Source organism: Triturus cristatus, chromosome 12 (genome assembly GCF_964204655.1).
Source record: "Triturus cristatus chromosome 12, aTriCri1.1, whole genome shotgun sequence".
In the NCBI taxonomy this organism is placed as follows: domain Eukaryota; kingdom Metazoa; phylum Chordata; class Amphibia; order Caudata; family Salamandridae; genus Triturus; species Triturus cristatus.
The window spans coordinates 742,841,612-742,857,246 of NC_140595.1; the positions used below are offsets into that span (position 1 = coordinate 742,841,612).

At 45.1% G+C, this 15,635-nt stretch overlaps 1 protein-coding gene across 5 annotated transcripts in view; it reads right to left on the reverse strand.

The window, feature by feature from the left end:
* Window positions 1-15,635, reverse strand: part of LOC146782652 (retinal guanylyl cyclase 2-like) — a 465,010-nt gene that overhangs the window by 34,780 nt on the left and 414,595 nt on the right. For all 5 annotated transcript variants that reach the window (XM_085637790.1, XM_085637788.1, XM_085637789.1 and 2 more), the window contains 2 exons: window positions 5,416-5,514; window positions 2,254-2,348 (listed from right to left, as the gene is read on the reverse strand). In XM_085637790.1, the coding sequence (XP_085493916.1) occupies window positions 2,254-2,348; window positions 5,416-5,514 (194 nt within the window). The remainder of the gene's footprint in view (window positions 1-2,253; window positions 2,349-5,415; window positions 5,515-15,635) is intronic.

Genomic DNA, 15,635 nt, shown 5'->3' on the forward strand with positions numbered 1-15,635 from the left:
TTCTTGTTCAGATCAGCGGCAAGACACCTCAGGGCATGAGAGCGCTTTATAAAACACCAAATAAAATAAAATCAAGCTCTTGTCTCACTTTTACCCAACGGTTCATCTCTTTACCTAGCTGTCCATTCTTGCTCAGTCTTGCTTCCCTTTACCAAGCTGTTTTTCTCTTTTCCTTGCATCCATTTCTTTGTGCATATGTCCATATCTTTGAGCTGCTCTCCAACTCTTCTCTCAGCAGTGCCCCTCTTTACCCATCTCTATTCCCAGCTGCGCATATCTTTTCCTACCTATCAATTCCTTTGCCAAACTGTTGATCTCTTTGCCAAGTAGTCAATCTCTTTGTGCCACCAATCATTATTGTTGTCGAGAGTACCATCTCTTTGGCAAGCTGTCCATCTCTTTTCTCGGCTGCCCTCCCTTTGGCCAGCTGCCCATAGCTTTGACAATCTGAACATTGCTTTGATTTACTGTTCTCCTATTTGTCCATCTCCTTGTCCAACAATCCGTGCATTTGTGTGGCCGCACACCTCTTTGTATTGATGTCCATCCTTTGGCTCAGCTGTCCTCGCCTTTGTCTATGCCAAGCTATCCTTCTCATTTGCAGCGGCCCATCCATTTGCCTAGATGCCCATCTCTTAGGCCATATCTCCATCCCTTTCTCTAGTTCTCCATTCCTTAGCCCAGTGCTCCACCATTTTTCCCAGCCTTCTCTCCTTTTGTTCAGCTCTTCCTCTTAGCCCAGCTCTCCATCTTTTGCCAAAGTCTCCATCCCTCTGCTCAGCTATTCATACCATTGCCCAGCTCTTCATCCTTTTCTACAGGTCTCCATCCATTTGCCTGGTTCTCAATTTCTTTGCCCGGCTCTCCATCCCTTTGCCAAGATCACCCATCCCTTTGTGCCACTCTCCATCCCGCTGGCTCTCCATACTTTTGCCTGGCTCTCCATACTTTTGCCTGGCTCTCCATCCCTTTACCTGGCTCTCCATCCCTTTACCTGGCTCTCCATCCCTTTGCCTAGCTCTTAATCCCTTTGCCCAGCTCTCCATCCATTTGCCTGGCTCTCCATCCCTTTGCCTAGCTCTTCATCCCTTTGCCCAGCTCTCCATTCCTTTGCCCAGCTCTCCATCCCTTTGCCTTGCTCTCCATCCTTTAGCCTAGCTCTCCATCCCTGAGCCCAGCTCTCCATCCCTTTGCCTAGCTCTCCATCCCTTTGCCCAGCTCTCCACTCCCTTTTCTTAGCTCTCCATTTGTTTGCCTAGCTCTCCATCCCGCTGCCTAGCTCTCCATCCCTTTGCCTAGCTCTCCATTCCTTTGCATATCTCTCTACCCCTATGCCTATCTCTCATCCCTTTGCCTAGCTCTCATCCCTTTGCCTAGCTGTCTAACTCGTTGTCTAGCTCTCATCCATTTGCCTAGCTCTCCATCCCTTAGCCCAGCTCTCCATCCCTTTGCCCAGCTATCCATCCCTTTGCCCAGCTCTCCATCCCTTTGCCTAGCTCTCCATCCCGTTGCCTAGCTCTCATCCCTTTGCCTAGCTCTCTATCCGTTTGCCTAGCTCTCATCCCTTTGCCTAGCTCTCCATCCCGTTGCCTAGCTCTCATCCCTTTACCTAGCTCTCCATCCACCTGCCCAGCTCTGCACCCCTATGCCTATCTCAGATCCCTTAGCCCAGCTCTCCATCCATTTGCCTGGCTCGCCATCCCTTAGCCCAGCTCTCCATCCCTTTGCCTGGCACTCCATCGCTTTGCTTGGAGCTCCATCCCTTTGCCTAACTCTCCATCCCTTATCCCAGCTCTCCATCCTTTGCCTAGCTCTCATGCCGTTGCCTAGCTCTCATCCCTTTGCTTAGCTCTCCATCCTTTTGCCTTGCTATCCATCCTTTAGCCCAGTTCTCCATCCCTTTGGCTGGCTCTCCATACCTTTGCCTAGCACTACCATCCCCCTTTACTCAGCTGGTCTTCTGTTTTCACACCTCTTGGGTAGCTCTCCACCTCTTTGACTAGTGGTTCATTGCTTTGCTCATTCACCTATCCCTTCGACCATCCATCATCACTGATTATTCCTCTTGCCACATGATATTACCTGGCACAACCATTCACCTTGCTCATATTATCTAGGGCTTGATCAGTGTACCCAGTCATTCATTCCACTATTTTCACTGAGTTAGTCTGTTCATACAAAAGGAAAACATGTTTTTCCTCCCTTGAAGTGTGCTGCTGTGTGGTGTATGTCCTGCCTCCCAGACTTAGTTACCTTTAGCTCCGTCTTCCCTCTGACATCCATCTTATAACCTTCCTGCAGGCTCTTCAGGATGTTGACTGTACTCACATTTACATGAATACGACAAGCTGGAGAAATAAAAGAGGGGCGATTGCATATGTGACTTGATGTAAAACACAGAACTTTGAAATCATTAAATGACAAGCATGGGATATGCCAGCAGCTCTGGCCTTGACAAACTCCTGAGATGGATTCCTTTTTAGGTCTCGCCTACGCAGCGCGCATGCATGCGCTGCTTAGGAAAGAGACCTTTAGTAATCAGCACAGCTTTCCCAGCAAAAACGTGCACGCGCTGCATTGCTTCCAATGGCAACACGTGTACGTCTGGCGATTCACTTGCGGGAGCGAGCAGCTGGCGCCATATGTTGTCAATTATGGCGCCTTGCTGCTCGACACCCGCAAGGGAATCGAGCAGGCCCCCTCCTCTGTTCCCTCCCCCTGCTGCCGCGCGAGGTGCGCTGTCTTTGGATGTCTGAATCTAAATAATATCTTGTCTGTTTTCTAAACTCGCTCTGATATTATTAAACCTTAATAAATAACAATCACTTGCACTGCGCAGCTCTTCCTTTGCTGTATGCCATGTAACATGTCAAATTAAAGACAGTTCGCCGGAATATTATATCTTGCTTTAGGTTACAAACCAAAGGTAAAGCACAAAGCAATAGCAAAGAAGACACTTTAGCCCTCTATAGATGTGATGTAAGTAACCAGAGAAGAAAATGAGTGTTACAGGTACATGATTGGGCTTCCCTCGCAGTATATTACACGTAGGCTGCAGGACATTACCTCGCCCTTTTCAACGCTTGCTCTCGCCCATATTGAAACATGTGTGTCTTGACATCTTTGATCGGAATTAAATTGCTGGCGGCCTCAGCTGTTGGTTTCTCTTATTTTTCTTCAAGATATACTAAACATTTCTTTCGGAAAGTATATCTTTGATATTTGATGTCAGCGAATTAATAACACCAAAAGCCTGCTATAGATGCGGCTATATCTGAGCATTTTGCACGTCACACGCAAGCATTTAATAAATAATGAATAAAGCTTGCTGTTGCAAATCTGGCGAATACAAGAAAGTAGTAGTTGGTCTCGCCTTGACTGCAGCTCTGGTAAATGGCGCATTATACGTTAGTTAATCAAAGGTTAGAGGATTTACTATCAGTGATTCCAATGTCTTTCTTGCATCCTCTGTTTCAGCAGCCCCACGAGCATCTAATATGACTCTCACCCACTACGGGAAAGGCCAAGAGAGACGGCGAAAACTTGAGCCTCACCATTACTTTTGTCATTGTCAAATCGATGCCAACTTACAAATGTCTTTCACTGTGTAAGGGGCGTGGCTTTGGGGGGCATGGCCTAATGCCGAGTGCTACCTGAGTGGCACTTTGTCCCCCATACCCACAAATTACCACTTCCCAAAATAAACAAGCATTGGCATAGTGGAAGAGGTGTGGCGCAGGGGCCAGGGTACCTGACTCTGGACTCCGGGGTTCACGGTTCGATCCCCAGTGCCGGCGGCAGGTTAGCCCAGCACCATGTGACTCTGGGCAATAGCTCGCTTAATATTCCCGATGGCCCCCAGCGCCGGGACACCACTTTGGAGGTAGGATGTGCGCTTTACAAATACTGGTATTTCATAGCCAATAGGTCTTGCCTTTGGGACCTTATAAGTATTTAGTTATGCAGCACAATATCCTTACTGCAACAACATTAACTGTTGCATGGCTAAACACTTATAAGGTCCCAAAGGCGAGACCTATTGGCTATGCCACTGCTTGTTTAAAATTGTCATGGCGCCATATGCCACAACATTGTTTTAAAAAACGAATACAAGCTACCACCTAAATGTAGCAGCCAGTATGTTTGCAAAATAAATGTAAAATGTATGCAAAATGAATCATTGAGTATAATCTTAATAAAGATACAAGCATACAGGTAAGGAAACAATTTTTAGTTTGAATGCACATCACAAGAAAATATGTTCTTCATTGGCGCATAGAGAAGGGACTATTGTCTTTCAATCACTGTAACACAAAGTCATATTTAAAACACATAGATGACTAACACATTTTTTTTTAAAAAGGATTAGGAATAGAAAGCAAAAACAATGGCGAAGTAAAGACCTTGCCCACCAGCCCTGGAGGGCCACTTCGTTTTAGGTAGATGTGCACATGTGATCATGAGAAAGGTCGTCACTGACAGGCAAGAGAGGCAATCGCTGAAATGGGCTGAACCATTGCCACATGCACTATGCTGCTGCAGGCACAAACAAAATGTGAATGGCAGCAGGACAGACCAAGGGAAGATGTGGGCTGACCCAAAGTTCCTCTATGTATGCATACGTGAATCTATTTGTATTTATCAATTTCCTTGATTTCATGAGGCTGGAAAGGCAGCTAATGCTACCTACAGGCCAGACCAACAAATGTGAAAATTGTATTGCAAATGGCAAATAAATACATTATTAGCTCGTTTTCTTACTTCCACTCTGCATGTCCTTCTTTACTACAACAGCCAATTGACCTTTTAGAGAATAATAAGGCACTATCTTTTAATACCAAAAATGGATAAGAAATCCAACTCTACCCAGCCAAGAAGACCATATGTTCAATTACTAAGTAACACATATCAAACCCAAAGCAGGATATCACTGTATTGAGTCCATCCAGCCTATGGTTTTCCATCAGGAGGTTAAGCAGATTAAAGCAAGAGGGAATCCTACTGTATATAAGACCAGCACACACACATGGTTCCAGTAGACTAAATGGATTAATGCCCAAGGAGAGTCTCACACGTGCGGCAAAAGCATAAAACTCTCCTGTGATGAGTCTGATAGCCTGACAACACCCCATGATCACGTACTCAAGAAACCCATGGCAGGATTATAGCAATTGATGAATTATTCCTATTTACTAATCCCATGAATCGGTGTTTTATCATGAAACCATCGATGAGACAGGCTAACTCTTCATGAAACTCATCACAAAGTAAGAAATTCATTGGCCACAGTGCTACTATACAGGATTTAAAACACATGGGTCTAGTAATCTGTCAACTATTAGATACTTTACAATTCCAAGATAAGAGTGGTTACAAGCTCTAGAAAATGAAGAAAGGGAAAAAGACGTGACTTACGCAGGCCTGTAGATTCCATGCGGGAGGCAGTGTTCACCGTGTCCCCAAAGAGGCAGTATCGAGGCATCGTGAGCCCCACCACGCCCGCTACGCAGGGCCCTACCAATGAACAAAGCAAAGCGAAGATTAGAAGAACTCCTAGTGCACCCTCATTCTGAAGGCTTCATTGTCATAGTATCCCCCTTTTAACCAGCCAAAGGCCTCCTCTGCAGTCTAAGAGACCATGCTATGATAAAAGCATTTCTTCCATTTGCTTTCACTTGATCAGCCACTTGAACATCTCATGTAACCCCTCGCTAGACAGAGGCCAGGCTGAGACTCAAGAAAGTAGAGAAGAAGACAGTGAGCAGGAGAAAATGACAGACACAACAGAAGGAAGAGCTGGTAAGACAGGAGTAGAAAAAAAGGTTGTAATTGATGGTATGAGAGGAGAACTCTTGGTGGATTGAGCTGCTGCTCATGCCTACCTTAAAATCATACAATATCATGAACAATAGGATAATATGTGCTAAACTAGCACATGGTCAAAACACATTGTTAATTTGAGCAATATTCTTATAATGAAACTTTGCAAATGGAATGGAAAGGCAATGAATTAGTCAGTACCTTGTGCTGTTCACCTGCAGCAGAGATATGTGTGGACCCTTCAGGACTACACAGAGATCCTGGTAGGGCATAACTCTGCTACTTATCCTTCCGAGGTCAATAGAAAGGACACCACTGTATTGGATAATCATAACACCTATTATTTTCAGCACTTGCAGTATAACTTAATGGGCACCTGTGGCTTGCAAACAAGCTTGCTATCTGATGCTTTCAAGATCTTCTGAACAAAAATAAAGTCAAAGCCAACATAGTTTTGCTAAACACATTCAATATGCAAAACAATTGATTAAAATTAGGAGTCCTCAGGCACACTAACTTTGCAACAGTACTACGCTCCTTTTAAACTGGCTGTGCACAAGGGTTCAGGCAAAATTCTGTGACTCGCATTTCAAGATAGCTAATGGAAGAAGCGGATTCACCGACCCATGTCAGCCCATGCATGTGTGAGCACAAATAAATATATATGAAAATTTGTCTCAGTTTTTCAACCTCCATTTTGGAATCTCTTCAAATTAAGGTAAGAACACAGCAGCCCAGCCAGGGATTCATTAAATCCTTAGTTTAGTGGATAAACATCACCATCGGGTGCGGACACACACAAGGCCAACGCGTTTCAGCCCAAGCCTTCAACAGGGTATATATATTTTACTGACGGTCGCCAGTGGGTAGTTATACTAAGCACCATGTTTCCATAGGAAAAGCATTTTTTGACTTGCCTATATCTTTGGCGCCGTTTGACAAATCTTCAGAAAATGTTCCCAAAAGTGTGTCGTTGATTCTAGTTGTGCATGGAAAGATTTGGGGCTATCTGTCAAGTGGGGGCCACTACTTCGCAAATAATAACGAGCTCATGCAGACATCTGCAGAGCTCTGATTGGCTGCCAACACTTCAACCAGGAAGTATTGGCAGCCATCTTTGTACTAGGCTGAGGCAGAAAAAAATATAAGGGGTCAGGGTACGAATACCCAGACCCTCTAGCTCTGGTGCTGAGTTCCCAGAGGGACCACATCAGGGCAAAAAAGCATTTTTAAAAAAATTCATGGTGAAATGTGTGAATTTTCACAAATATTGCTGCTGCTGCAAAAATAAAGCGCAGTCTCTCATGTTTGCTTTTCAAGAAGCTCTGGGTGGGCAAGGACCATGCAGGCCTCCTCCTGCAGCCATAAATGGCCCAGGGGACTGCCATCCCTCAGGGCCGGCTCCTGCTCTGTCCCACGGTTCATCTTCACAGAACATCAGACCACAAGAGGGTCACGTCCATGCCAATTCATATAGCATTGTGACTGCTGTTTTCTGAAATATCTTCAGGCCGTCCGTACTGGAATCATTCATCCAGATGGAATCGCACATGGAGAACAAGCACATCGCTTGCATTGACTAAGGACCTTATCTGAACAATTTCATTCGGGCTCTATCCAAGAACTGGATGAGTTCACCACCTTTATTGGCTGTCTATATGTTTTTCCGCCAGTCCTGAAGAAGACCCTCTGTGATGTTTTTCAATAGCACATACATCCAGGGTTGAAATGTCGATGTACAGGCATTTCACGTCTTGAGTAACTCCCCCTATCTAAACAATTGTGAAACTAATTTAGGGTGGGAGTTGAACTACACTGAAATCTAAAAAAGACAAAGCACCGTGAATTTTGTGAATTTCTTTATGTTGTTATGAAATGTGATTCGTGTTGCACATGTCTGTCACTACTTATGTCGCAATTTTTGTTTGTCTAAAAGCGTTTTCTCAATTTTCTTTGCTATGAATTTGATTGTGTAGCAGCCTTCTGTAAGATAATATATTCATATAATATAATATATAAATGTTGGTATTAGTATATTGTGTGGTGCATCTTTTATTCATTTTGTCTAATGAGATTGAATACAAATTATTATTGTTACAAAGCAATTGTGAAACCCAACAGAACCTACTGTAGCACGCATCACCCCCGGGACATAGCTGTTTGCTTTTGCTTGGCAAGAGCTGAAAGCTCCCACCACGCAAAAGCAAACAGTCCACTTCCAGCAAGCAGGAGCTGTCAAAATGCTTCCGCTTGCTGAAAGCGAAGGTTTCATCTCTTTTCCTGCCCATAGATATGCGGACAGGCAGAGATGAAACAATTGCTCTCACATGTAGGGAGCTCCATTTCCAGCAGCTCCCTGCATGCAAGAGCAGTGCCGGCTCCTGCAGGAGGCAGGGAGCGGACTGGGACTGTGGGGGCCTTGAGGCTCCCCCTGCGGTCCCCATCTTGCACACTGGGTGCCCTGGGTGTGACCAGGGCACAAAGGCACAATCTGACCGGGCCCCAGGGGATGGAGTCCCCGGGGCTGAAACTGGCCCGAGGAGGGAGACCACACAGCCCCCATCCCCATTCAGTAAAGGCTAGCCCCGGAGGATGGGGTACCCGGGTTCAAAATATGGGCCAGGGAGGGGAGGACCGCCATTTCATTAAGACCGGGCCATGGGGGATGGGGTCCCAGGGGCTGAAATCAGCCCAGGGAGGGGGCCCCCTTGGCACCTCTTCCACCACTGTATTGTGGCCGGGCCCCAGGGGATAGTCTCCCCTAGGGGGCGTTCTAGCCCTGATGCTCATTTCACAGAAATTAAACCTCAACAGGAAGCACTTAAAAATATAAACATAGAAGGTGCCCCTGCTGAAACTCTACTTCTGTAAAGGAGATATGATCCTAATTCCTGGGCTTGGCGAAGCCAAAGCAAGTGTGTTTTCTCGGCAACTCCATATTAAAAAACAATCTGAATTCCTTTGTGGAGGTGACTGCATTGTTGATCTATTGGAGCGCAATTTGTATGTGACTGTGACGAGTGGGTTCTTTGTTGTCCTGTGCTGATGAGAGCAGAGTCCATGATTCTCCCTTTAAATTGCTAGGAGTATGTAAATGTGGAAATCACTTGGATGCGTCTCGATTTGGCCTTGCCCACCTAAGTGGTATCCAAAGGTATTTCTGCCCTTTCCAGGATGATGGACAGCTTAACAAGTGGCCTCCCCAGTGTGTTACCCACCGATGTTGGTGAGGAGTTCTTGATACAGAGGAATTTGAGGACATCTCCACCAAATAAAGAAGCAATTATTTCATAAAGTTAAGAGGAAGGACCCTTGTTTGGTAGAGATGTATGTCTGTGTAGTCTTGTTGTCTTCCCTATAGGAGGATTCAGGTTATCACATATTTCTAGATAAAGATGCACCAGGAACAATCATATTGCCAAAACACACACAAGGTCACTGGTGACATTTCCTTGAGCTCCATTACGCAGCTGTTGTGCAGAATACGTACTGGAAATTTACCCAAGGAGGAAGCACTTAGTAATTAACCATTAGAAAGAACTCCACTTGGGTAGATATTTTGTTTAAAACTGTGGACTCTTGTTGGATAAAAGGATAGGTGTTGTTTCTTTGTGGCCGAGTCACTCATACAGCTACTGACACATGCACAGAGACACTCACACATCCACACTCAGACACTCATTCAGACACTCATGCACCCACTCACAGACCCATACAGCCACTCACACACCCACTCCCTGACCCATTCAGGCATTCATGCACCACTCACAGACCTACTTAGACACATTCACCCACTCACAGACCAACTCAGACACTCCCACAGCCATACACAGAAACACTCAGAGACTCACACACACACTCACAGACCTATACAACTACTCACACAACCATTCACAGACCCACTCAGAGACTCACGCACCCACTCAAAGGCCCACTCAGAGACTAATGTACCCACTCACAGACCCACTCAGACACTCATGCACTCACTCACAGACTGACTCACACTCATGGAGGCACTTACAAACCCACTCAGACACTCTCACACCTACTCACAGAACCACTGAGACACTCATTCAGACACTCATGCACCCACTCACACACCCACTCACAGACCCAGTGAGACACTTATGCACCCACTCAGACACCCAGTGAGACACTTATGCAGCCACTCCAAGACCCATACAGACACTCGCACCCACTCACAGAAAGATTGAGAAACTCACACAACCACTGAGGCACTCATGCACTCATTCACACACTCACTCTCAAAGGTTACAGTTAGAAAATAAAATGAAAAAAAACCATAGAAATTCAGTTAAAAAAACAAAGATTGGGGCATGGTCTGGCCACGGAGGAAGATGGCCGCTTAGCTCCAGAGCTCTGTGCTGTGGGGAGCCCTGGACGGCGATGCCAACCCGCTGAGCAGCGTAATATTAACCTGAATTTAGACTTCGGATGGCGGAAGGGTTGGAGATGAATCCGCGGCAGTCTTGATGCCGCAAAACGCTTCCTGCTGTGTCTTGACATGATTGTGGGCAGCTGACTGGCGCTCGGAGGGTGCAGCCATGTTGTGACAACGGAACCACTAAGGTAAACTTGAATGTGACGTCGGAAGCAAGTTTAGCTCCCTGTTTGGCTACAACTGTTCATTTTGAGGCAGAACTTTATTTTTATATGCTTCGCTTCAGATGTAACGACCTGGTCTCGTACTATTGTTGAGCCTGAGGAACATATGTGGTAATTTTGCCGGGCTGAGATTGATGACGCAGCTGCCTAAAGAATAGAGCCCAACTTATCAGCGCAACAGAGTATTCTTGCCTTGATTGTTAATTAAGTTAGATAGACCAGTACCAGCGCTATCACATTAACATTCATTTGCCTCTAAAGCTACTACACTGCAAAGCGAGGATTGATCTGACTGGTATAGCAATTTTTGCATTATTTTACCTGAATGCCTTTCTTTTTGCATAATGCTTCACGCTTCACCCCTCCCTTGTTTGACTGCTAAGCCTTTTAGCAGTAACTGACTTTAACACTGAGGTTGTGGCGGCTTCTTCATATATTTTACTTATGTGTGATACAAAAAGAAGACTGTGCATAGAATCCGGTATTATCATAAGGGGCTATTAAAGGAGGTTTACCTCAGCTATAGAACTTAGTTTCGCCCTCCTGTGAATAACCCTGACAGGCTTGTACAATGTTAATACTGCCCCAAGATAGTTGCTGAGATTGATTGCCTTGTTATAATCTATCCTGTCACATTTCTGGAGCCAATTACGTTCAACTCAGAAGTTACAACAGGTGATCTCTCTTTAACCCTCCTACATCTAAAGTGCGTATTCCAGTTATTTTTTGGAGTAATCACTGGATACCTTACCTGAGCCAGATTATTATTTAGACATCTGTCAAGTGATCCAAACTCATAACAGAGGATTTACACTAAAAGTTGGGGATGCCTTCTGGCAAGACAACTGGGAAGCCCACAAAGCAACTCCTCTTTTATGAAGCCCTAAGTCAAAACCATATTACTTCAGACACATGAGGTGCCACTCCCTCAACGTCAAATCTTTCTAACCCTGCGATGTCAACCTCATCGGACTCTACTATGGAACGGATACTACAGGAAATTTTGGCAGGAGGTTGTCAATTAGAGGGTATGGAGACATCCATATCCACTCTCACGACCGAAACTAAATCCATTCACGCAGACATCGCTGGATTCCAGAGCCGGATGGATAGCCTAACCTTGCGGATTGTAGTCATAGAGAACCGTCTTAATGTTATTCCAGACCGAGACCAGGAGGTTCTCTTCTTCAGGAGTTAAGTAGTGAACTTAGAAGATAGAAGTTGTCTAGACAATGTTTGTTTTTAGGGCTTTCCAGAGAAAATAGATGGTCTAGACGCCAAATGATTTCATGCAGAAGTTCTTCCAAAATTCACAGGTCTTACCTTCGATCCACCATTGAAAATGCAAAGGGCCCATCACATCGGACCACCCAACATAGGGAAAGACACAGGACTACATCCACTCATTAACTGCTTTCTACGCCATGAACAAGCCCATCAGTTGATCAGACCGTCTCGTACACATGGCCCATATACATTTCAGGGTCATATGATCGAAATGGCAACAGATTTCTCGAAAGAAACCAACGACCGTCGTAAAGCTTTTTTTTGCCCTTAGACCTCTTATGCGTCAGCTTGATATCAAATACGGCCTATTTGAGCTGGCATGTCTACCGATCACCAAAGATGGAATAACAAAAGGCTTCTTTAATCCAGAAGGCTTTCGTCATTTTTGGGTCAGTCTTTCTACTCAAAACATGGAGTGTTCTGTGTCTCTACCAGAATTTGAATCCCAATCCCAACCCCAATCATCGATATCTATGATGTCCTCTGGTGTGTTCCGACATAGCTCACGCCGGTCCAAGAGTAGAGGACGGGACCAAGATCAACCTGTTTGCCCCATGGGATATCGAGCACAGGCTCTTTAACCGGTGACTGCCCTCATGCAGGAAAGAGACAGAGATTAATCACGCTCTCCTCCTAAGCCCTCTTTATCAGAGGATGGTGTCTCTTGAAATATGTTGAAGGATTGACCTACCTACATTATTGAGAAATTTGATATTTGTTGTCTTGACATTCATTGAAGAAGATGATAGTGAATAGGTACTTTAGGCAGTAATAGCCCTGTACAGTAAAGAATCAGAGTCAAATCACGTACACTTCCCTTCATCTGAAGAGAGCATGTCTTGAACTCTTGAACTTTACGCTGGAAATTCTACCTTCTTACATGTATGAATTGATGGAAGTCTGTTATCTTCTTTGCCTACTGAAGACGATGATTGGATGAGTACCTGAACATTAGTTCTCCTTGTTATGAATTATCTGCTTTATAATGTCCCTATTTGACCCTTTTCCTTTTTTCTAATGTATAACTATGCTAACGTCTATTTGCCCTCACAACGTTATACAATGCTTCTCTACTTAGTCTTTTAGTATTGTTAATCTTATATTAAATGACATGAACTAGGATTACTGATTATAGACCTGAATTTCTGCTCACTTGTAATATATTATATGCTTTAGAATGTTCCTCCTCTTTCTTGACCCCTTCTTGCACCTTTCTCTCCCTCTTTCTCCTTTTTAACAAATATATATGAAATATTTTAGTTATGATTATGATAGCATTTAACTATCTAATTATGTTAATATTTAACTATGATAATCTTTAGCTGTTATAACATTCAACTATGATCATTTGTAACTATCATCTCAATGGTATGCTATGGATTGAGGCAAGATGGCGGCCAGTATTCTGGCCGTGTGAGCTGGTACTAGCACTCTCTCCCTCCTGGATGACCTGCTAACCCTTATGTCTTATAGTGCAGGGGTAAAACGCCAATATTGATTATACCATACTACGGAAGGGAGATGCTTCGGTGTTTTTACTGCTATCGCCGTAGCTTGTGCATCGGATCTTTTCAGCACGACTCTTACCGGGAGACGGCCTGCTGCTTGCACACCGCTGTGTCCAGTGCTTCCAGGGCTATCAGTGCCGCTTCAGCTTCAGCGGCGCTACGATGCCTCTGAAAAGTCAAACAAAGAATTTGCCCCGGGCTGCAGTGAAAGCCGCAACCTTGACCTCGGCGTCGGCGTCCTCGGCAGCTCAAAGGCCACCGCCATTGGCAGAGACCCCGAAAAGGAGCCAGCCAGAAAATACGGCTGGTAAAATATCAAAGACAGCTTCGGCCCCGGTGCCTGCAATGTTTAGACCTGTCCGAGCTCGGGCGAGTGCCACCAACAAAAGTTTGCAGAGCCCTGTTGTGGGGAGATCCTCTTGTCTTCCTCCTGCTCCTCCCACGGCTATCATAGTCTCCACAATCGGTAAGGCAAATATTGCTTCCACAACAGCCTCCTCCGCAGTTTTGTCTAAAAGCATTGATGGGGGCACTCCTACAAGTTCAACGGTACAATCTGAGGTGGGGCTGCCTGTAGAGAGTATGACGGGAGTTGCTCAATGCACAGAATCTTCTCCGTATCCGGGCTTACAACCTAGTGGAATGCTGGGAGATGTAGTCTCTTTAGATCTACCGCTCAGTATACAATCAGCAGCAGTCCATCTCTCTTCCACAGAACTATTGCAAGCTCCTTTACCTTCTGCTGTGTTAAACACTGAAGGCGACACCGATGGAGATAATTTTTACTCGTTATCTGATCATATTGGATCCTCTGTGGATGACGATGGGTTAGATAAGGATTGGACTGACGACGATGGCAGTGAGGCGGGTGATTGACGTACTAACGATGTTTTGAACTCTATTGATATCTCGAGTGGCCCCTTTACAGTTTGCAAGGTACCCCACGATTCTAGCACGAACATTGGCTCCCTAGCCTGGGATTATTCATTTTCTGCACAGCCTGGACCACATGACAATTTTAAAGATCCAGTTGCTAAAGATCTTGAACCTAAGACAGGCTCCCCTACTGGTGGAAGGATACTGGCAATAATATATCAAACAATAATGGCACACCACGCGGAGACCCGACAGGAAAGTGCCCGTGCACAGGGGGCGTGCCGTAGGGTTCAAAATTCACTGCGAAGAGTAATTAAGACCTGTGCAGATATTGCATCTAGGGTCGCTGAAGCTGAGACCCGGATCTCTACTTTGGAAGACGATTTAGTAACTCAAAAATCTACTATAGATGCATTTCAATCTCAGCGGGAGGATATTCAATGGAAGCTTGTGGACATGGAAAATCGAGCCCGAAGAAATAATTTAAGTATTTTGGGGGTTCCTGAGGGCACGGAGGGATTGGATACTCGGCAGTTTGTGGTCGATCTATTCACTGAAGCATTCCCAGAGGGCAAGGTATGGGACTGGCAGTTGGAAATCCAACGTGCCCACCGTTTTCCCTTCAAACCTAAACATCGCCCGGGCCAAACAATCAATAGGCCCCGTGCTATCTTAATTTGTCTACATAACTTCTTAGCTAGAGAAAGGATTTATGATCTAGCCAGGCCTGATAGGCAAAGGTCGGGGAAGGGCTGTCAGTTTTTTGTTAGGCCGGACTTTTGCCCAGCCACGGTTGAACGGAGGTGGCAGCTCCGTCAGCTCATTGCCCCTCTTCAGTCTAAAGGGGCACAGGTTTTTCTACTCTTCCCTGCCAAACTTTAAGTTATTCATCAAGCTCAGACAAAATTTTTTGAGTCTGAAATTCTGGCTAAGATCTTTTTGGACTCAATTTAGCAAGCTGAACTTGTTTGGATTCAAGCTTTCAGCTTTTCTTTTCTTGTAGGATTATTAGTGGGGACAATGCTCAATTGTGGGGATGATATTCTTTGAGTATATTGTGCTAAGGTTTTGTTTTTGCTATCTCCCAGGGCATGTCCTCCATTATATCTTTAAGTTAGCAGCGATTCCAGGGGGAGGGTGGTTCGGCTTATACCAGCACCTCCATCACTCGGACTTTGGTCTTATTGCCCAGGTTGGGGGTGTGAGGGGGTTGCTGTGGGGTGGGTGTCAAGGGTGTCAAGGGTGGGCGGGTCTATGGTGGGTGGCTGGGGGGGTGGGTTAGGGGCGCATCTAAAAAAAAAAAAAGCTTGAAAAGTTTGTATCGTTTTTATTATTACAGTCACTGTTTTGATTGTTAAAAGACTTAATGGCGTTTCGTAAAATTCGCAGAGCATCATGGAATGTTTGTGGTCTTAACAATGGGAAGAAGAGAGCCCTATTTTCAAGTGTTGTTCAGGCTTTACATTTAGAGGTATTATGCTTGCAGGAAACCCATGTGCCCTGGAACAATCAAGATTA